The sequence below is a fragment of the Lissotriton helveticus genome, chromosome 12 (genome assembly GCF_964261635.1).
Source record: "Lissotriton helveticus chromosome 12, aLisHel1.1, whole genome shotgun sequence".
NCBI lineage: Eukaryota > Metazoa > Chordata > Amphibia > Caudata > Salamandridae > Lissotriton > Lissotriton helveticus.
Genome location: NC_136073.1, coordinates 9,247,851 through 9,271,585, shown reverse-complemented (window position 1 = coordinate 9,271,585; position 23,735 = coordinate 9,247,851). Strand labels below are relative to the sequence as shown.

General features: G+C 49.5%; 1 protein-coding gene across 1 annotated transcript in view; it reads right to left on the bottom strand.

Moving 5' to 3' along the window:
• The window catches only part of R3HDM4 (R3H domain containing 4), a 134,684-nt gene that overhangs the window by 13,234 nt on the left and 97,715 nt on the right, over positions 1-23,735 (bottom strand). The window contains exon 6 of the mRNA XM_078669029.1: positions 41-126. Coding sequence (XP_078525155.1) covers positions 41-126 — 86 coding nt within the window. The remainder of the gene's footprint in view (positions 1-40; positions 127-23,735) is intronic.

The window sequence follows — 23,735 nt, the reverse complement described above, 5'->3', positions numbered from 1 at the left end:
TCTGGCTGCATTGTCCACCTCTCTAACCAGGCATGCTCACCTGTTCTGTAGCATGGCTGTGTACACAGACTCAGGGCTCTCAGAGAAAAAAGTCAACAGCTCCTCCTCCAAACCCTCCAAGGTACCCTGTGAAATGAAAAACAAGATTTATCAGCAGTAGGCACGTTAGTGACAAAGTACGGCAGTAAGAACACACAAGGAATTTTAGCATGGGTGAGAAGGCTACAGTTCAAGCCATGAGTGCAGCAGACTGTCCAAGTCTCACCCTTAGGACATCAATGAGGGATGATGGCTATATCGATGCCGGATAACCACCTATTCTATCTAGAACCCCAACAAGGAGCCTGAACGGGATAATGGCGCTGGGCATCTACATCAGCTCTTGCCCAGCGACAAGAAAGTTGAAGGTGATACCAGTTCTGGGCTTTTACCTCTCATCTCTAGCTTAGCGACCACAAGTCTGTGGACTAGCATCAATGGTCTCTAGGCAGAAGGGTTACCACCTGAGTTTATAAATTGAGTTCTTAGTGTGCGCTCTTGCTTTGGCAGGGATTTTCCTGCAGTCTGACGGAATTTCTATCATGGAGAACTAATTGAACTCAGGAATGAGGTCGATAAGGGTAGTGATGCTGGGTCAGGATGACAGACCTGGCCCTGGCTCATGGTCAGCAACGTTGGTATTGGTATGAGCTGGACATGAGGTTGTTCCGATAGGAGCAGGAGTTCGGTGAACCAGAACTTTATGGGCCACTTGTGGACTACGAGGAGAATTCTGCAAGGCTCTCTCTTCAGTTTGATGAGCACCTATGGAACCAACGGGATCGGGGTGAAAAGCGTAAGCCTAGATTCCTGACCATCTCATTAAAAACACATTCCCCAACGATCCCTGTTGGGATGCCAACTTGAGAAGAATGGGAATTTTTTGTTCTCGTTCGTAGCTAACAGAGTCAAGTTCGGCTTGCCCCACCGGAAGAAAGAACTGTCCATAAAGTGCTGGTTTAGCTCCCATTTGTGGTAAAGAATACTGATCCTGCTTAGCGAGTCTGCGAGGATGTTGGACACTCCTGACACATTTTCTGCTTTGAGTGATCTCTGATGCTGATTAGCCCAGTTCTGGATCTGTTATGCTTGATGAGATAGCACTGGTCAGCGCGTTTCCCCCTGCTAGTTGAGATGAAACATACTGGTGGTATTGTCTGTACGAATGAGCACCAATGATTTTTGTATCTTAGGGAGAAACAAATTCACTGCTAAGGCAATAGCCCTAAGCTCTGGTTGGTTGATTTCGCCTGGACTCCATTTGCCACTTATTAATAAGTCCTGGAGGTGGCCACCACAACCTTCTAGTGAGTCATTCGTAGTTATGATATAGTTGGAAATTTGTGTTAGATATGAGGGACCTCTGGACAGATTTGAAGATTGTGTCCAACAAGACATGGCTGTGAGAAGTTGGCCTGATATGCAGTGCTCACTATTCTAGTGATCACTATGTATCAGTCCAGACAACCCTTATTGATGATTGGTTGTAAGTCAACCTTATAGACCAGCTATCCTAGTAGCATGGATACGAGCAGTCTAAGGCTAAGACTCTAGAGGGCGTGTTAAGCCAGCTGTTTTACCATCACATATACCCCTTGAACACCAAGTGAAAGGACACCACACAAGTTGTTATGAAAATAAATGTATATTTATTTCTAACAAGTCTACCCTGGCTCTTTATGAGACAGGGAGCTAAGCACACAACAAAACTCTTATAAAAATACTTAAAGTCCCGAGGGGCACGAAAAACCATATACTATACAAGTGGAATGCGAAATTACTAGCAGGTAAGTAATACTTTTCTAGACTGTAGAAACGCTAGGCCTACAATGCTGAACCCTTGGATTAGAAGCAGGAGGCTGGTTGCTCCAGACTGGCCCTTGCTCCCCTCCAACAGAGGAGCACCCCGGACCCTCCTGGTCCACTCCAGACTCCATTTTAGGTCCACCGCGTGGGCTTGAATTTGCCAAGACTTGTTGACCCAATCCTGGGTCCAGCGACGTCGACAGCAGATACCTTCGTGGGACAGCTCGCACCTCCATCCTGGTCGCCGACAACGCCTCCTGGTCCGAGAGACTGCAGAGCCCAGCAGCGCCCACTCACTCACCTGGTCGTTGTTGGGGGGGGTTGGAGGTAGACCAGACAAGAACTGCCAAGCCATGTCTTTCCTGGACCGGAATCAAGCATCCTAGGACCGGTTTCTGGCTATCAGCCGTCTTCAGCCAGAATAGCTTGACTCCAGTGGTGTAGAGAGCATGGGACTCACGTCTGAGCATACCCATCCCACTCGGGGTGACAAATGCAAAACAACAGATGATGGACAGAATGCAGAACACTCTCATACCTTCACCCCCAGTACAGAGATCTGGGCCTAAATCCATCGTTTTTTTTGCAGGCCACACCACCCCAGTTCAGACATGGCCATATGCAAATCAGTCTTGACCCTGTGCCTCATGGGAACAGTCCAGCCCGAACTGCCAAGCCATGTCTTTCCTGGACCAGAATCAAGCATCCTAGGACCGGTTTCTGGCTATCAGCCGTCTTCAGCCAGGATAGCTTGACTCCAGTGGTGTGGAGAGCATGGGACTCACGTCTGAGCATACCCGTCCCACTCGGGGTGACAAATGCAAAACAACAGTTGATGGACAGAATGCAGAACACAGTCATACATTCACTCCAGTACAGAGATCTAGGCCTAAATCCATCGTTTTTTTGCACTCCACACCACCCCAGTTCAGACATGGCCATATGCAAATCAGTCTTGACCCTGTGCCTCATGGGAACAGTCCAGCCCGAACCGCCAAGCCATGTCTTTCCTGGACCAGAATCAAGCATCCTAGGACCGATTTCTGGCTATCAGCCATCTTCAGCCAGGATAGCTTGACTCCAGTGGTGTGGAGAGCATGGGACTCACGTCTGAGCATACCCTTCCCACTCGGGGTGACAAATGCAAAACAACAGTTGATGGACAGAATGCAGAACACTGTCATACATTCACCCCAGTACAGAGATCTGGGCCTAAATCCATCGTTTTTTTGCACTCCACACCACCCCAGTTCAGACATGGCCATATGCAAATCAGTCTTGACCCTGTGCCTCATGGGAACAGTCCAGCCCGAACTGCCAAGCCATGTCTTTCCTGGACCAGAATCAAGCATCCTAGGACCGGTTTCTGGCTATCAGCGGTCTTCAGCCAGGATAGCTTGACTCCAGTGGTGTGGAGAGTATGGGACTCACGTCTGAGCATACCCATCCCACTCGGGGTGACAAATGCAAAGCAACAGTTGATGGACAGAATGCAGAACACTGTCATACATTCACCCCAGTACAGAGATCTGGGCCTAAATCCATCGTTTTTTTTCACTCCACACCACCCCAATTCAGACATGGCCATATGCAAATCAGTCTTGACCCTGTGCCTCATGGGAACAGTCCAGCCCGAACTGCCTAGCCATGTCTTTCCTGGACCAGAATCAAGCATCCTTGGACCGGTTTCTGGCTATCAGCCGTCTTCAGCCAGGATAGCTTGACTCCAGTGGTGTGGAGAGCATGGGACTCACGTCTGAGCATACCCATCCCACTCGGGGTGACAAATGAAAAACAACAGTTGATGGACAGAATGCAGAACACTGTCATACATTCACCCCAGTACAGCGATCTGGGCATAAATCCATCGTTTTTTTGCACTCCACACCACCCCAGTTCAGACATGGCCATATGCAAATCAGTCTTGACCCTGTGCCTCATGGGAACAGTCCAGCCCGAACTGCCAAGCCATGTCTTTCCTGGACCAGAATCAAGCATCCTAGGACCGTTTTCTGGCTATCAGCCGTCTTCAGCCAGGATAGCTTGACTCCAGTGGCGTGGAGAGCATGGGACTCACGTCTGAGCATACCCATCCCACTTGGGGTGACAAATGCAAAACAACAGATGGAAGGAATGCAGAACACTGTCGTACATTCACCCCAGTACAGAGATCTGGGCCTAAATCCATCGTTTTCCCATGAGGCACAGGGTCAAGACTGATTTGCATATGGCTGGGTCCAGACTGGAGTGGTGTGGGGAGCAAAAGAACAATGGATTAAACCCAGATCTTTGTGACTGGGGTTGAATGTTGCATTGTTCAGCATTCTGTACATCATCTGTTCCAGATACTTAGTTCATACCCAAGTGAAAAACCTTTGCATATTTACATTTCAATTGCTCCATCCCTTCTACGAAGCACTTGACACATACATTTTTAAGCTTTTTAAAAAATAAAAAAAAAGTTTCACTAAAGCATGTACAGTTATTCAAGCTTATTGTACATAAATGGTTGATTGCTAAAAAGCTTCTATGCGGGCTGAATTAGGCGTTCCTATTCACATACTAATGCTGCTTTATTTAGCCACACTGAGCCGGCAGATAATGAAAGAAACTAGTACATGTACCGTACGGTTTTGTTGGATTGTAGTGCTCCCTGGTCTACTCAATTTGAAGGATCATTGCTTCAATTGTTACGACACAACTTCATCTTTATGTGCCAACGGAATAATTAAAATCATTAGTGACACCAAATTGTTGACTTCCGAAAACTTCACTCCTCAGTTAAGCGACTGCGCACTAATGAGACTTTGTATGAAGGAGCATGAACTGAAATATTTTACCCAAAAACCTGACTAGAAATGCTATACAAAGTTTCTGACAGGCGCAGATAAAAGAAGCTTCTTCTCCGGATCAAATTCCGTTTGAAGTGCGTAGCGCGGACCTCGTGCACACGCATTAACAAGATGAGCGATCCTTGTGGGCTAAAAGACTAGTCTGCTCACCGCTCTTACAATCAGCGTCCTCCATCTTGATCTTGTTGATTGCAGAGTTCTGTAAAAACCGCAGTGACACTCTGGGCTACAGTTTCCCACCAAAACTCCACTTTCTAAAACTAGAATAAATATGAATCTTTTTAGTTTCCTGAGCTCTAGTTGACTCTTATGTTCTGCTTGTAGCAGGTCATGACTTTCCTGACAGATGTGGTAGCAGGTGTTATTGTACAATTGCACGGGTTGGCTGGTGTAGCAGTCTGTCTTCCTACTGACGCAAGGAGTTTTAAAGTACAGTACCAGTGGGAATAGCTGCCTGATGAGGTTGATGTTGCTGCATTGTGGTAATATGTGTTACTGTACCGTGGAGTGCTGTTGCCCTGTAGGAGCTGGCATTATAGTAGTGTCAGTGGGTGTTACAGTACTTGATTGGGTATTACAATACTAAAGCACTAAGCATTGCAGTATGTAAGTAGCAGGCACTGATGCACTGCTTCAGTGGATGTCGCCGCATTGCAAAAGAAGACTTTGCTGTACAGTTTAAGTCTGTGCCACTGTGCTGGAACAGTGGATAAGAAAAGGTTACTTACCTGTGACAATCGTTCTCCTTGGATTATAAATGTGGGCCTACAAGACAAAAGGAAAATGCTACTTACCAGTATGCATCTGTTCTTGGCATGTAGAGCTGCAGAGTTGCACACTGTGCATAGATGGCCACCTAGTGTTGGGCCCGGATGTTTGCAGTTTGTTTTTCTTGTAGAAAGTGTTTGGAAGTCACGAGATAGGTGACTCCTCCTTTGGGTGATACTGCGCATGGGCATCGGCTCCATCCCCAGATTGTTTTTCGCCATTAGGGAAGTGATGGAGCTAAGAGACAGTGATGACCATGTGTGTTTGTATCTACGATGATAACACTGGAACAGATAAAGGTAGCCGGAGAGGCGGGTGGGCGTGTGCAACTCTGCACCTCTACATGCCAAGAACAGATGCATACTGGTAAGTAGCATTTTCCGTTTGAGGCATATGAGCTGCAGACTGCACCCTGTGCATAGATTGTATAGCAGTACCCACCTTAGCGGCGACCACCCGTATCTGTTGCAGTTGTTTGAAATAGTGTTTTAAGTACAGCCTGGCCTACAGTGACTTGTTTTGTTTGCACATCTGCACAATAGTGTTTTGTGAATGTGTGCGGTGTAAGCCATGTAGCTGCTTTGCAGATGTCTTCTAAGGGAATGTTCCCTAAGAATGCCATGGAAGCCCCTATTTTCCTGGTAGAATGGGCTTTGGGAGGAATTGTTAGTGTACGCTTAGCTTTATGACAACATATTTGGATACACTTGACGATCCACCTGGCAATACCTGATTTTGATATTGGGTTGCCTTTATGCGGTGGTGAAAAAGATACAAAAAGCTGTTTTGTTTTCCTAAAGCTTTGTGTTCTCTCTATGTAGTACAGTAATGCTCTTTTGACATCTAAGGTGTGCAGAGCCCTTTCTGCTATGGTTTGTGGCTGCGAGAAGAAAACTGGCAGGTCCACAAATTGGTTTAGATGGAATGGCGAAATGACTTTTGGAAGGAATTTAGGGTTTGTACAAAGAACCACTTTATTGTGATGCATTTGCAGAAAAGGTTCTTGAATGGTAAATGCTTGCATTTCGCTAACTCTTCTTAGAGAAGTAATGGCTACTAGGAAAGCCACTTTCCATGTGAGAAATTGCAATTCGCATTTATGTAAAGGTTCAAATGGAGGTCCAATGAGCCGTGTGAGCACTATATTTAAGTTCCACACAGGTGAAGGTGGTATTCTTGGAGGTATTATTCTTTTGAGACCTTCCATGAAAGCTTTAATGGCTGGTACTCTAAAAAGAGATAGATGTTGTCTATTTTGAAAGTAAGCTGCAATGGCAGCTAGGTGCAACCTGACAGATGTGTAGGCTAAATTACACTTTTGAAGAGGTAGTAAATAGCCTATAATGTGTTGGATGGACACATCTAGGGGATTTATGCGGTTTCTTTGACAGTATATTACGAACCGTTTCCACTTAGCAGCATAGCATGCTCTAGTGTTGGGACGCCTTGCTTCCTTGATAACATTCATGCACTCTTGAGGGAGTTGAAGGTAACCAAACTCTATGACTTCAGGAGCCAGATCGCAAGGTTGAGCTGCGCTGGGTCCGGGTGTCTGATCCCTCCATGGTTCTGAGTTAAAAGATGTGGAGATAGTCTTAGTTTTTGGTGTGGTACCACAGATAGGTGTAGCAGTGTGGTGTACCACGGTTGTCTGGCCCACGTTGGAGCTACTAGTATAAGCGTTAGCGAGTGTTGTTGCATCTTGCGTACTAGTAAATGAATCATTGGTAGAAGAGGAAAAGCGTACGCAAATAGTCCTGACCAGTTCATCCATATCGCATTGCCTTTGGCCAATGGGTGTGGGTATCTGGCGGCGAAGTGTGGGCATTTTGCGTTGTCGTGGGTGGCGAAGAGGTCTATCTGAGGTTGTCCCCACACTTGAAAGAATAGATGAAGAACTTGTGGATGGAGTTCCCATTCGTGCATCTGCTGAGTCTGCCGACTTAGCAAGTCTGCCATGGTGTTTTGAACCCCTGGGACATGTTGGGATATTAAGAAGATGTTCTGAGGTATAGCCCACCTCCATATCTGCTGAGCTAGTGGAGAGAGCTGCAGAGAGTGTGTTCCTCCTTGCTTGTTTATGTATTACATGGCTGTCATATTGTCTGTGCGGACTAAGACAGTCTTGTTTGCAATTTGTTTTTGGAATGCTTTTAGGACTAGAAACACAGCTAACAACTCCAGATGGTTGATGTGGAGTAGTTTTTGCATTGGTGTCCACTTTCCCTGCGTGGTGTGATGTAGTAGGTGGGCTCCCCAGCCGGAGAGCGATGCGTCTGCTGTTAGTATTATCTGTGGACCCAGCTCTAGGAATAGTCGGCCTTTTGACAAAGTTTTGGTGTTCCACCATTGCAGAGAGCGATGAGTCCGACTGTCTACCAACACTAGGTCTGTTAACTGACCCTGAGCCTGGTTCCATTGACGTGCTAGACATTCTTGAAGTGGACGCATTTGCAGTCTTGCGTGAGGTACTATGAATATCCAAGATGCCATCATCCCTATGAGTTGCATAAACACTCGAGCTGGGAGCGAGTGTTGTGGTTTGAACTTTGTTAGGAGCGTTTGCACACTTATTATCCTTGCTAGAGAAGGATAAGCTAATGTTAGTTGAGTATTGATGGTCGCTCCTAGGTACTGTTGTGTGTGCGATGGTAGCAGATGTGACTTGGTGTAATTTACTGTGAAGCCTAAGTTGTGAAGTAACATTATTGTATTGTGAGTGTGTTGTACGCACTGGTTGTACAACTGTGCTTTTATGAGCCAGTCATCTAGATATGGGAAGACGTGGATTTGCTGTCTTCTTAAGTGTGCTGCTACCACTGCCAGACATTTGGTGAACACCCTTGGCGCTGTTGTGACTCCGAATGGGAGTACCTTGAATTGGTAGTGTTGTCCTGCTAGCACAAACCTCAAGTACTTTTTGTGCGCCTGGTGAATTGGGATGTGAAAGTAGGCGTCTTTGAGATCTAGTGTGACCAGAAAGTCGTTCTGGAACAGGAGCGGAAGGACTTGTTGAAGTGTGACCATATGGAAATGATTTGACTGTATGTAAGCGTTTAGAGGTCTGAGGTCTAGAATAGGTCTCAGAGATCCGTCCTTCTTTGGAATTAAGAAGTATAGGGAATATACTCCTTTGCCCCTTTGATGTTGTGGAACTATTTCTATTGTATTTTTCTGCAGGAGAGACAGTACCTCTTGTGACATTGGACGCTGTTTGGGTGGTATGTTTGGTGGGGTAGATGTTAGTTCTAGACAGTAACCTGACTGAATTATTTGCAGGACACACCTGTCTGATGTGATGTCTTCCCAGGCTGGTAGGTGTTGCTGTATCCTTCCCCCAACAGAAGTGGAATGGGGCGGGGGAAGGGGAGGGGAGTCATTGGGTAGGGGTGGAGGCTGAGCGTGGGTTGTTGTTTTTGCCTCTGCCCTTGTTGGTGTTACCACAGTAACCTCCCCTTTGGTAGCCCTTACTGTAGGTAGACTGCGTGGGGCTTTTGTATGCTGTGGAAGGTGTGTCAGATGAGTACCCTCTATTTGCACCTCTTTATGTAGAGCGACAAAATGAACGTCTGGGAGCCTGCGACTGCAGGGCTCCCATAGATTTTGCTGTGTCTGTGTCCTTTTTCATTTTTTCGAGGGAGACATCCACCTCAGGTCCAAATAGATGTTGCTCATCAAATGGTTGATTGAGTATAGTGGTTTGGACCTCTGGCTTGAAGCCAGATATACGTAGCCAAGCATGCCTGCGCAGCAGGACGCTAGTATTGATCGCTCTGGAGGCTGGGTCTGCTGCATCTAGAGCACAGCGGATAGAAGTGTTAGTAATAATATTCCCTTCTTGAATTAGCTCACTAGCTCTATCTTTAAATTTATACGGGCGATGTTGCATTATGTTTTTGAGCTCATCATAATGTGCCCTATCATAGCGTGCAAGTAAGGCTTGTGTGTTGGCAATGCGCCACATGTTTGCTGCTGGTAAGGCCGTTCTTTTCCCTGACGCGTCAAGGAGTTTAAATTCTTTATCTGGCGGGGGAGCTTCGCCTGATGTTTGAGAGTTAGCTCTCTTACGTGCGTTAGATACGACTAAAGAGTCTAAGGGAACTGGTTGGTCCCTTTATATATGCTGGGTCAGATGGTGCAGCTTTATACTTTTTTTCCACTCTAGGGTTTATGACCCTAGTTCTGACTGGGTCTTTAAAGACCTCAGAGGCATGTTTGACCACGCCTTTGAGCATTGGCAAAATTGCTGAGCACCTTTGTGCAGTGTCAAATGTGTCTAACAGGAAGTCCTCCTCTACAGCATCCGAGTACATGTCTACCCCGTGGTATTGTGCTGCTCTGGTCAGTAACTGGTTAAACCCCATAGTGTCTTCTGGAGGTGAAGGCACAGAGGGGTATATGTCATCTTGGGGTATATTTGGGAAGTCTGCTGTATTGTAGTTGTCCCATGGGTCTGGCGAGGCTGGTTGATAATATGGCTCCTGTAGGTTAGCCCCTGTATTTGATATGTCGTTCCCATTGTCATCGATACTAGATTTGTGTAGGGGAGTGATGTGGTGAGATATGTGGGGAGGGATTGTGTGGAGGAGACAGGGAAGGAACATGCATAGGTGAGGTAGCAATGTCTTTCTTCTTCTTCGGAGCCGGTGTTGGTGCCTCTGATGGTCGTTTCATTGATAATGTCAATCGACCAGTCTTGGGATCTTTTATGAGAGTCTTTTGCTTTGTATCTGGAGCAAACAATCAATCAATCAATCAATCAATCACAGACATTTATATAGCGCACTACTTACCCGGAGGGTCTCAAGGCGCTAGTCCCTTTGAGGAGTGTGCTCCTTCGGCGTGGAAGCTGGTTTTGGCACCGAAGCGGCTTCTTTCCATTTTTTGTCTCTAATGGGGGAAGCCGGTGTGTTTTTTGGTTCCAAAGTCTTTTTCGGTTCCGAGGGTTTTTTTTGAGTCCGAGACTTTTTTCGGCTCCGATGTGTGCTTCAGCTCCGGTGCTTTCTTGGGGCCCGAAGCTTTTTGTGTTTCCGAAGTTGTTTTGGGTGCAGAGGGAAGGGAGTGTTTCGGCGCCGATGGCTTCGGTGCGGTAGCAGATTGTTTCTTCGGTGCCGGAGGGTGTGGGCTGGCACCGAGTGGGGGTCGACTCGAGTCCGAGTCGCCCGAAGGCCTTATTGACTTCTTGGCCGAGCCCGAATGTGGGGCAGTTGAAGTAGTATCTCGGTATGCACCAGAGCCCGAGGGCGAGGGTGTGACCGCAATCTTTTTTGTGTGTGTCGAGGGAGGGTCGGGGTCGACGGTCTTACTCACGACCCGCTGCGCTGGAGTCACGTCCTCGACATCAGAATCTTTGGCCTCTGAGTTGCTGTCAACGTCGTGCTGTGCTAGGACGTCGACGCCTTCCTGGAAGATATCGTCTGGAATCGATGCAGAAGATCGAGCCATTGTTCTTCTGGCTCTCCGGTCCCGGATAGTCTTTTTGGAGTGGAAGGAGGCACAGGCTGAGCAGTCCTTGGCCTCATGCTCCGGAGAGAGGCAGAGGTTACAGACCTCGTGGAGGTCAGTGTGGGGAAACTTCGACCCACATTGAGGACACTTTTTGAATGGCGTCCTTTCCATTAGCTGGAGTCGAGGCCTAGTTGGGCCCGAAGGCCGTAGTCGACGACCGGAATCGAAGTTCTTTGTCTTGAAAAGTGGTGTCGACTGGAAAACGCTTTCGAGAGAAGCTTCTTGAAGCCGGTGAGGATTGCACGCCGACGGTAATCGGTTCCAACAAGGTGCCCTGGAACCACATCCGAGCCCGGTGGCGGAAAAAAACAACCTGGGGATGGAGCCCATGCGCAGTATCACCCAAAGGAGGAGTCACCTATCTCGTGACTTCCAAACACTTTCTAAAAGAAAAACAAACTGCAAACATCCGGGCCCAAAACTAGGTGGCCATCTATGCACAGTGTGCAATCTGCAGCTCATATGCCTCGAACGCTACTTTCAGGAGAAGTGAGATATATTTCTACAATCTGCGATACTGCGGTGTTTTGTGTGCCTGATCAGGTGCCATTACTAAAGTTAACCTCCTCTGAAAGGATGCACTTCTCTTTGGGCTCATTTCTGTAACCCAGAGGTCTCCCTGAATGTCAGAAGTGAGCATTATTTCAACTGGAAGACTTTATTACAATCAGAAGTGAATGTGGTGTCAGGATATGTCTTAGTCATTGTTTTAAGCAGCACAGGAGTACAATAAAAAAGAAGCATGGGTCAGACTCTAGGGAGAGTGGGTACACATTAATAACACCAGGACTGTATTCAGTTATTCATTATGTCATTTCACAGGTACAGCACAGTAGCATTTCAGAGATAGGGATCTGACACAAGCACTAAAAAAAAACCTAAACTTAGCACTGCACAAATTACCTTAATCAAGGAATTGGTATGCAGTGTACAAAAATTCATATCCTTTTTCAATAAGGCAAAGTAAATAGAAGTGTTAATAACCAGCTATTAATGGAGTCACATTTCCTCACAACGTCAATAGTGTTACAGTGACTGTCACAGTGAATGCAAGAACATTTAATATCAAGATCACATGAATTGATTTCAACTGATGCAAGAAATGAAGAAGTCACTACAAACAGCTGTTGGTACTGGGAGGGAACTTGTTTTGCAAGCTCCTTCATTATTTTCTCATGGTTCGGTGATCATACATTGTTATTGTGCTGAAGGCGCGAGTCTCTAAGAGGATGAATTAAGCCTTTTCTGATTATGCACAGTCCCTGGAGCATGAGGCTTCATCAGATGTTTAGTATTGGAAGGAAGTCATTTCTGTGACTCACTCCAATAAACAAGGGCCTTCGGTGAGATGAATGATTAGTGGAATGTACTCATTTGGTAATTATTCACTCATGTAAGGCTGCATGGTGGCTCTGGGTGCTGCGAAAGGGCTTCCTGCATGCGGCTGCACTGCAGACACCAGCGCCTGGGATCGGGACTTATTCTTCATCAGACTTTGAAACCAAGCAAAATAAGGCAGAAAAAGGAGAATGTAGGGTCTATTCTAGCTTGTGACATATCTGGAGTAGAAGGACAAGTTACTTACCTTCGGTAACGCCTTATCTGGTGAATACAAAATCTAGCCGCAGATTCCTTACCTTTGAACTCCCAGGTGTCTGGCTGGATCCAGAAGATTTCTCTTAGCAGTACCCCTGCACGCCGGTAAACTCCGCATGGCATCGTCGTGAAGTCCACATCAATATAACTCCCACACCGCTGACGTCAGTACTTTTCATTACTTTTCACGCCAGAAGCGCGGAGCCATGAAGTGACTGAAAAGGTGTGTTAAAAATGAATCTAGGGCTCTGAAGGGGAACAGCCCTGACACTAAAAGACAATTCCGCAGTGCGGGGAGGATGGATGGGTCGGTAAGGAATCTGCAGCTAGATTATGTCTACCAGATAAGGCGCTACCGAAAGGTAAGTAACTTGTCCATCTGACAGAGACATTTAGCCGGGGATTCCTTACCTTTGAACAGATACCCAAGCAATAACTTCCCCGAAGGTGGGACTGCATAAAAGCTTTGAACCAGGAAATCCTGTAAGATAGAGTGGCCAAACAGGCCCTCTTTGCGAACCTGAGAATCCAGGCAATAGTGTTTGGCAAACGTGTGCAGAGATGCCCACGTGGCCACTTGGCAGATATAGGAACATGACACTGTAGGGCTGTGGTGGCTGCTTTCGCCCTGGTGGAATGGGCTCTAAGGCCTTCTGGACGCTGCTTTTTTGCCAAGCATAACATATTTTGAAACAGAGGATAACCCAGCATGATATGGTCCTCTTTTGGACAGAACACCCCTGCTTTGCTCCCACATATCCTAAAAAGAGTTGGTCATCTACCCAGAAATCTTTTGTGTGATCAAGGTAAAACGGTAACACTCTTTTTGGGTACAGACGGTGGAGATGCTCCTCTTCTTTGGACGGATGCAGAGGTGCATAGATAGTGGGCAGAGTAACAGGCTGTTCCAGATGGAAGGGAGTCACAACTTTAGGCAAAAAAGATGCCCTAGTTGTTAGTACCACTTTGTACGGGAAGACTGTCAGGTAAGGAGGGGGTGATGACAGTGCCTGTAGTTAGCTAACCTTACCGGCAAAGGTAATTGCCACCAAAAAGGCTGTTTGATAGCAAGCAACCAAAGAGGACAGTTGAGCAGAGGCTCAAGCGGTGCGCACAGCAAGAAAGTACGGACCAAATTAAGGTCCCATTGTGGCATAATAAACGATGGAGGGTGAAACGAACAAGTTACTTACCTTCGGTAACGATATATCTGTAAGAAACAGTAGTTAGTATTAGATTCCTTACCTTAGAATATCCCCAGGCGTCAGTCTGGATCCGGAAACTTTTGCGTAGCAGTACCCCTGCGCGTCGGTAGGCGTCTGCAGGCGTCTCCTGCGGCTCCGCGTCCGTCGTCGGCGCCGTGCGCCGTGATGACGTCGCTGGAGTATATAGACGCCGCCTCCGCGCGCTGACGTCAGTTCTTTGTACATAGCTTTTCCGCGCCAGAACACGCAGAGCCATGCGAGAACCAACACTGGTGCCATTTGAAACTAGGGCCCTGAAAGGGATGTCCTTAACCCTAGGTATCAGTTCGCAGAATGGGGAGGATGGGCGGGCGGTAAGGAATCTAATACTAACTACTGTTTCTTACAGATATATCGTTACCGAAGGTAAGTAACTTGTTCATCTGAAAGAAACAGGTTAGTATTAGATTCCTTACCTTAGAATAGATACCCCAGCAATACCAACCCCGGTGGTGGGTCTGCGAACCGATACAATCCTACACCAGAGAGTCCTGGAGGACCGAACGGCCAAAGAAGCCATCCCTCCGGACTTGACTGTCCAGGCAGTAGTGCCTCGCAAAGGTGTGGAGCGAGGCCCACGTAGCCGCCTGGCAAATGTCCTGCAAAGGGACTCCCCGGCCCAGGGCAGTAGTAGCCGCCGTGGCCCGAGTGGAATGGGCCCTCAGCCCAACAGGAGGCTCCTTCCGAGCCAAAGAGTAGCACGCTTTGATGCACAGAACGACCCACCGAGAGATGGTCCGTTTATGTACCGCCCGTCCCTTCTTCGCACCCACGTAGCCAACAAACAGTTGGTCATCCACCCGGAACTGGCGTGTGCGATCCATATAAAATGAAAGCGCACGTTTTGGGTCCAGACGATGGAGCCGCTCTTCATCCTTTGAAGGATGCGGAGGCGGGAAGAAGGAGGGTAAGGTGATGGACTGCCCGATGTGAATGGCAGAGACTACTTTGGGCAGGAAAGAGGGTCTAGTTCTCAGAACCACCTTGTCTGGATGAATGGACATGAAAGGAGGTTTGACAGAAAGAGCCTGGAGCTCACTCACTCTCCTGGCAGAGGTGATGGCAACCAGGAAGGCCGTCTTTAAAGTCAGGAGACGGAGAGGACAGGAATGAAGTGGCTCGAAGGGAGCACACATCAAGAAGGTCAGAACCAGGTTCAAGTCCCACTGAGGCATCACAAACGGGACAGGTGGATACATGTGAGTGATGCCCTTCAAGAATCTTGTCACAATAGGGGACTTGAACAAAGAAGATTGATCAGGCAGCCTCAGAAAGGCCGAAAGGGCAGAAAGGTAGCCCTTGATAGTGCCCAGAGCAGAGCCCTGCTGGGCAAGAGAGAGAAGAAAGAGGAGAACCTCGGAGAGAGGGGCAGAAAGAGGATCCACAGCCTTTGCTGTGCACCATGCCACAAATCTGTTCCACCGGCAGGCGTATACCGACTTCGTGGAGGGACGCCTGGCTGCCAGAATCACATCACAGACTTCAGGAGGCAAGTCGAATGGCCTCAACTGTCGCCGCTCAATCTCCACGCATGGAGGTGGAGGCTGGACAGGTTCGGGTGGAGGACCGTCCCCTGCTGCTGCGACAGAAGGTCCTCCTGAAGGGGCAGGCGGATCGGGGGACCGACTGACATGCTGAGTAGCTCGGGATACCAGTATCTTCGAGCCCAGTCCGGAGCCACAAGGATGACTTGGGCCCGGTCGCGCCTGATCTTCTTCAGCACTCTGGGCAGAAGTGGTATAGGCGGAAAGGCGTATAACAGACCGCAACTCCACTCGCGCCGAAAGGCGTCGCCGTGCGAGTGCCGTCTTGTAAACTCCAACGCGCAGAACTGAGGACGTTGAACGTTCTCGTCTGTGGCGAATAGATCTAACCAAGGCTCTCCCCATCGCAGAAAGAGGCCTTGCGCCACGTCAGAGTTCAGACGCCATTCGTGGTCCATCGAGCACCGACGGCTGAGTTCGTCCGCCCTGGCGTTCAGAGAACCTGCCAGGTGTTGAACCGTCAGAGTCACGCCCTGACGTTCCAGCCATTGCCAGAGACGCAGGGCCTCCTGGCAAAGGGTCCACAACCCCACCCCGCCTTGTTTGTTGCAGTACCACATGGCGGTGGTGTTGTCCGTGAACACCTGCACTACACTCCCGCTGACAAAGGGGAGGAATGCCTTCAGTGCCAGACGAATCGCCCGTAGCTCCAACAGGTTTATATGGAGCCGGGACTCCGCCGGAGACCAGATGCCTCTGATCTCTGCCTCTCCCAAGTGGCCTCCCCAGCCCTGGAGGGACGCGTCCGTCACAACAACGTGCTCCGGCTGGGGAAGGGAGAGGGGTCTGCCTCTGACCCAATCGCGGTCCGTAAGCCACCACTGCAGTTGTCTCGCAGTGCCCTCCGAGATCAAGACATGGTCGGACAAGTTGCCCTGATGCTGGGCCCACTGAAACTTCAGGTCCCACTGCAGAGTCCGCATCCGCCACCGGGCGTGATGCACCAGAAGGATGCAGGAAGCCATCAGCCCCAGTAGCTGCAGCGTCAACCTGACCGAAACCCGGGATAACGGCTGGAAGATGGGAATCAAAGCCTGTATATCCTGGACCCGCCGTTCCGGTGGATAGACCCGAAACTGCGCCGAGTCGAGAACCGCTCCGATGAAAAGGAGCTTTTGGGAGGGACACAGGTGTGATTTCGGCACATTGATGGAAAACCCCAGCCCATGCAGGAGGTCTGCCGTCATCTGAAGGTGGTGGACGACTGTCTGGGTCGAGCCCGCCTTCAACAACCAGTCGTCTAGATAGGGGAAGACTGACACCCCTGATCTGCGCAGATGGGCTGCGACCACCGCCATCACCTTTGTGAACACCCGTGGGGCGCTGGTAAGGCCGAAGGGGAGAACGATAAACTGAAAATGCTCCTGGCCGACCGTGAACCGCAGGTAACGCCGGTGGGCCGGCAGGACGGGGATGTGAAAATACGCATCCTGCAAGTCCAACGCTACCATCCAGTCTTGCGGGTCTAGAGCAGCCAAGACCTGAGCCAATGTCAACATCTTGAACTTCTCCTTCCGGAGGAAGCCGTTGACGTCCCTTAGGTCCAAGATAGGACATAGACCCCCTTTGTCCTTCTTGGGTACCAGAAAGTAGTGGGAATAGCAACCACATCCTACTTCTGGCCCAGGAACGCGCTCGATGGCCCTCTTGGCCAAGAGGGCCGTAACTTCCTCCTGCAGAAGTGTCAAGTGGTCTCCCGACACACGGTGGTTCTGCGGTGGCATGGCTGGAGGAGTGGTCTCGAAGGGGAGGGAGTAGCCCCTTCGGACGAGCTGCAGCACCCACCTGTCCGATGTTATCGTGCGCCAGTGGGAGAGGTGATGGCGAACCCTGCCGCCCACCGGCGTCACATGGGCCTGAAAGCACGGACTAGGAGGATTTAGAGGCGGAAGCTGCGGGGGGAGGTGTGGACTGACCTCGCCGCTGTCCCCGACCGCCACCACGGCGGTTCCCACGGCCGCCGCCGCGTTGAGAAGTCTGTTGCGGCGCGTGTCTGGCAGCACGTGTGGGACCGCCCCTTCCGTGGCCACGAAAGGAGCGAAACGAACCCGTTTGCTGGCGCTGGGTCGAGAGACCCAAGGACTTGGCCGTGACCCTGGAGTCCTTGAAGCGTTCCAGCGCGTGGTCCGCTTTGTCGCCAAACAGGCGACTGCCATCAAACGGCATGTCCATCAATGCATTCTGGACATCTGCCGAGAAATTGGCGGACCTCAGCCAGGCGTGGCGACGAATCGCCACCCTCGTGGACATCGCTCTGCCCAGTGAGTCGGTCGTATCAAGACCACACCTTATGGAGTATCTCGCTGCGTCTCGGCCTTCAATCATAGCCTTGCCGAGCTTAGCCCGTACCTCCAGCGGACATTCAGGCAGCAGTTCCGCGACCGTATCCCACAGAGAGTGGGTGTAGCGGCCTAAGAGGCATGCGGTGTTGCAAGACCGCAGTCCCAGACTCAGGGATGAAAAGACCTTCTTACCATACTGGTCGTACCCCTTAGATTCCCGGTCCGGCGGGGATGACGGGAATGCGGACTGGGAAGTCGAGGCCTGGATCACCAGGCTCTCAGGGGTGGGATGGGTGGACAAGAACTTTGGGTCATCCGTACACGGACGGTGGCGTCTGGCCACGTTCCTATCAACAGGCGAACCTGAAGCGGGCCTGGACCACGTGCCCAAAAGAACGTCAGTTAAGGCCTCATTGAACGGCAGCAGTGGCTCCTGTGGGCATGACTGCGGTTTGAGTACCTCAGTGAGGATGTTAGTCCTCACGGCCGCGACGGGGAGCTCAAGGTGTAAGGCCTTGGCAGCCCTCATCAACACCACTGAATAAGCTGCCCCCTCCTCCGTAGCCACGGTAGGAGGCGAGACAAAGCCAGGGTTGGGGGAGTCATCCAGACCACTGGCGTCACCCAAGTCACCTGTCCAGTCCACATCGTACTGACACTCTCGGGTCAGAGGGTCCTCAGACCCCTCCCATTCCTCTCCGTAATCTACCTCCTCACCATATTCGGAGTCAACAATGTAGACCGGCTCCCCGGGGTCAACAGACCCCCTCGGCGCCGGACTCGGCGTCGGGCGACGCCGGTCCGACTCCGCGTCCGGAGTCGGAGAGGGAATGGGGGCGGCGCCACCCGGAGCCGGAGCCCCGGCGCCGCGCGGGGGCGGCACCGTGGGTTGCCCCGATGGAATCGGCGCCGGAGAGGCCGGTGGACCAGCCGGCGACGACCCTGAAGGCCCCTGCGGCGCCGGAGCACCCGACGGCGTCGGGGCAGGAGCACCCGAACCGCCAGGGCCCCCGGACGGGACCACCGGGCCCGCAGGCGCCGTAGGTCCCGTCGGAGGAGACAGTGCCCTCATGGCCATGAGGAACTCCTCTATCTCCTCGGGCGCCGCGCCTTGCCCAGGAGCCGTAGGGTATGGAGCAGGCCGCGCCGGCGACTCACGCGGGGGTGGGGCCACCCGAACCCCCGGCCGCGTCGGGGGGAGTCGGGTGTACGATGACGACGCCCCGACTTCTTGTGCTTCCTACCTGAGGAACCAGATGAATGGTGACGACTCTCGGAGCGCTCGTGACGGCTCCGCGACCGCTCCCTCGATCGCTCCCTAGACCTCCGTCCGGACCGGGACCGCTCTCGACGCGGGGCCGACACCCGGAGCTCGAGTAGTTTGCGGGACCGCTCCCGTCTAGCTTTACTCGTCAAGGCCCGGCAATCGACGCAGGCGTCCACGTCGTGGTCTGGGCCCAGGCACCAGAGGCAGAGTCGGTGATGGTCCGTGACCGACATCGTGCGGTCACACCCGTCACAATTCTTAAAACCGGGCATCCTACCGGCACCTTAAGAGTAAAGATAAGATTAAAAAACTTTGGTCAAAAGACCGGAGTACTGCTCTTCGGATCTGCGCTAACTGGCGCGGAAAAAAGAAGAACTGACGTCAGCGCGCGGAGGCGGTGTCTATATACTCCAGCGACGTCATCACGGCGCACGACGACGGACGCGGAGCCGCAGGAGACGCCTGCAGACGACGCCTACCGACGCGCAGGGGTACTGCTACGCAAAAGTTTCCGGATCCAGACTGACGCCTGGGGATATTCTAAGGTAAGGAATCGAATACTAACCTGTTTCTTTCAGATAAGTGGTTTAACCCCATCAAAAACCTCTGCACCAGAGGGGACTTAAAAAGTGATGGCTGTTCTGGTAGCCGAAGAAAAGCAGAGAGGGCCGAATGGTATCCCTTTCAAAGTGCTCAGAGCAGAGCCCTACTGGGCCAAGGAAAGGATAAACAGGAGAATATCTGCCAGAGAGGCAGATAAGGGGGTCAATAGATAATTCGGTAAAATATATACCAAATATGTTCCATCTGCAGGCGTATACCGATTTCGTAGGAGGATGCCTGGCTGCCAGAATAACTTTGCAGACTTCTGGAGGAAGGTCAAAAGCTGTCCACTGTCGCCACTCAATCTCCATGCAAGGAGCGGAGGGTGGACAGGTTCGGGTAGAGGACCCTCCCCTAGTGCTGCAGCTAAAGATCCCCTCGAAGGAGCAGCCTGAATAGAGGATCGATGCTCATATCCAGAAGCTCGAGTTACCAAACTCTCCGTGCACAATCTGGAGCCACAAGAATGACTTTTGCCCGGTCGCTCCTGATCTTCTTGAGTACTCGGGACAGAAGTGGTATGGGCAGAAAGGCGTACAGGAGGCCGGAGCTCCACTCGCGACAAAAAGCATCACAGAGCGGGAGCCGCCTTGGAAACTCCAACGCGCAAAACGGCTGACATTGCGCATTCTCTTCGGAGGTAAGCAGATCTAACTAAGGCTCTCCCCACCGCTGAAACAGACCTAGTACCACCTCCGGATAGAGATGCCACTCGTAATGAGCAAGGCACCTTTGGCGGAGTTCATTGGTTGTGGTGTTCGGAGAACTGGCCAGATGTTCAACTCCCAGGGAAACACCCTGATGTTCCAGCCAAGTCCAGCAGCGCAGGGCTTCTTGACAGAGTCCAAGACCCCACTCACACATGGCGGTAGTGTTGTCCGTGAACACCTGAACTAGCCTTCCCTTGATGGATGGTTAAAAGGCTTCAGTGCCAGTCGGATCGCACAAAGCTCCTATAGGTTGGTATGGAGCTTGGCTTCCGCCGGAGACCAGAGTCCTCTGATCTCCACCTCCCTCAGATGGCCGCCCCATCCCAGAAGAGCAGCATCCATCACTCTGACCCAATCGGGGTTTGTCAGCCACCCCTGAAGGTCGGCAGGTCTTTCGCAGTGCCCTGATATCTGAACCAGGTCGGTGAGGTTTCCTCGATGCTGTGCCCATTGGAACTTCAGTTCCCACTGCAGAGCATGCATGCACCACCGTGCATGGCCCACCAGCAGGATGCAGAAGGCCATGAGGCCCAACAGCCTCAGAGTCTTTCTCATCGAAATCCAGGAAAGGGGCTGAAATATCGGTATTTTGAATTTATCAGGGAAGAAGCCAATGCCCTTCTTTCAGTATCAAAACAAGAGAATACCAGATCTGGTTGTCCCGGTGCACTGCTGCCAGTCACTCATCTGAGTGTACTATAATAAACAGTAAATTGAATGAGAGTTCAAAAACATTTAGAGTACAATTTCATAATCTTGAAGAAACACGTCAAGCGATGAACAACATGTAGTCCTTGAAGCTTTTCGTAGAATTTCTTTATATCCATTCATAAAGTTCAGAGTAAAGTTTTGAAATACAAAAATCCAATGTAGGGTCCGAACAAGTTCATAGGGGGTTTCAAATTAAATATCCCAATGCATTTCGGGCAAGGAAAGGTCGCCCTTCATCAGGGAATCTAAAGAAAATGGTATAAACACATCATGAAGCTTATGTACAGAGGCAGCAGGCGTAGTTACGCTAGAATCATAGTAGAGAAGTCAATTTAGGTATTCCATAAACCAGTACAATTAGGTACGCAAAAAAGCAGAGTGAATGAATAAAGCCATGTTCCTGGATAGAGGGGGTAAAAAAGGGTTGGATGCCATGGTCATAGCCAGAATCAAAGGAGTGAACAATAGTCGGATGGTGTTATCAACAAGGAAGTCAAATTAGGTATGCCATATACCAGTACAAGTAGGTACACAAAAAAAAGTGCAAAGTGTATAAGTCAAACCATGTTCCTGGATAAAGAGAAAATAGGGTGGGATGCCATGGTCATAACCAGAGTCAAAGGAGTGAGCAAAGTCGGATGGTGCTACCATCAAAGTGAAAGTTGCAGTTGCTACTGAAAAAGAAAGTGCGTGCATGCATTCTGTGTTATCGTGAAAACGGTGATAAAAGGAAAACGCGTGAATAAGAATGATAAATCGGTGGGGTACTAGTCTTACCGGGGAATGCGCACAAGTAATGAAAAGGTGCGTAGCGTTCACAAATGAACGGCGCCAAGAACTACAAAGTGAAACATGGTAATTAGGTTACGGAATCTGTGGTGAAAAAGCATGGTCTTGGGTGGAGAAATGAAAAGGGCTTACCATGTGTTGAACCCAAATATTAGGTGTTCATGAAGTTGAAGTGAGCAGGTCTGTCTGTAAAGAAAATACGGGATAAGCACGAGGGTTGGGAAACATGAATAAAACCGTAAATGAGAAACTGCGGCTGGAGGAAAGTAATGGGACTTACCATCAAGGTGACAAACAGGAAACTCTAGACTTCGGACGCCAGATAGAGCAACAATACGCGACGCCGAGTAGAGGGAAACATTAATATTCTCCCGTGTAGTGACAATAAAAGATGGACTAAATATCAGGTGTGTTAATAGTAAAGAAAGTGGCGGCCATCTTAGGTAGGTGTGAGGAAAGTAGTGGGAAGTGTGTTAATAGTAAAGAAAGTGGCGGCCATCTTAGGTAGGTGTGAGGAAAGTAGTGGGAAGTGTGTTAATAGTAAAGAAAGTGGCAGCCATCTTAGGTAGGTGTGAGGAAAGTAGTGGGAAGGACTCATGGCAAGCGTTACAGTACAAAGAAAATGAAAGGGGAAAAAAAGGATGACATTTCAGGAATATGCCAGCAACAATACGTACAATTAATGCGATTGTACACAGTCATATGATAATACAGAAGAACAATGAACAAGATGGGTGTCCATTAACGTGAGATACATAAGGGCATAATGTCAAAAAATAAACTGAAAGACAGTTAATGGCAGATACATACTATGAATAAGATATGAACATATGTACAAGAAACATACAGTAAGTGCAGATTGAGCCTATTTACAGAAAGCATGCTAGTTCGAATTTGTCATTAAGACTATTTGGTACAAGAGTTTGCATGAACCAGATCCAGTGTGTTTCACGTTGTAATAAGAATTTGTTGTCACTTCTTTCAGTATCAGCATGGATAGGGGCTTCTTTTAGAACTTTTGACAACATGACATCACATAATTTCTTAGCTGCCTGTCATACCTGCCTACAATGGCAGACCCATTTGCAATATTAACAGATGTAGAAGTCAGAGATTTCACCGACTATTTTGCCCATCATGTCTCAGTGTCTGCCTTCCCTGTCTGGAGGAACTATATTGAGTGTAGAAGAATTTCTAGACCTTCCCTGTGCCACAGCAGCAACCATAGACTCGCTTTAGTCCAGGAGAAATCTTCTGTTGAAAAGAACTCCAAGGCTTTAACCCCTTCGACGCTCATGACGAGCTGAGCTCGTCATGAGTTACGCCTCTCGTACGCTCATGACGAGCTCAGCTCGTCATGTAATGCGGGTTTTTAAAAAATGCCGCGCACAGCGGGAAAACCGCTAGCGCGCATGCGGTTAAGGTTAATTTCAAACTAGCTATGTGCTCAGACTATGATGAACGGTCTTTTATGCTGGCTTTACTTGTGTCCCAAAAATGATAAAAGCAGTGGTAAAGATGTTCTAGAACTTCTGGATTTATTTTTAAAGTCATAGAGAAAGCTACATTTCTCAACAGTCGATATGGGTAATTTAAACTCCTCTGAAATTCTTTCAACTAATAAATGGTAACTGTCAATGTTGTATGGGGCAGATTCCTATGCCATCATCAGGCACAATAAATGCACCCAGTCTGGAGCCGCTAGAGGACTTGCGCTATCCTGAAGCTCAGTGTAATTAGTGCTGACTCTGCAAGAACGCTAGTTCCCATCTCACCCATTCGTGAATCATCATTATCAGTCAATACCATTGTTATCATCTCCACGTTCAAGTGTTGTACAGTAGAGCCCTCAGGCTGTGCGCCTGGAGCAGGAGCAATAGCTACTGGAACCTCAGGTGGAGCTTACGGTGGTTATTTGAGTGGCACTCAGGGAGCTGGTGGATGTTACAACATTTTCATGATTATCTGTAAAGAAGTCAATAAATCGACATGGTCCTCCATCATAGGCACAGGCCG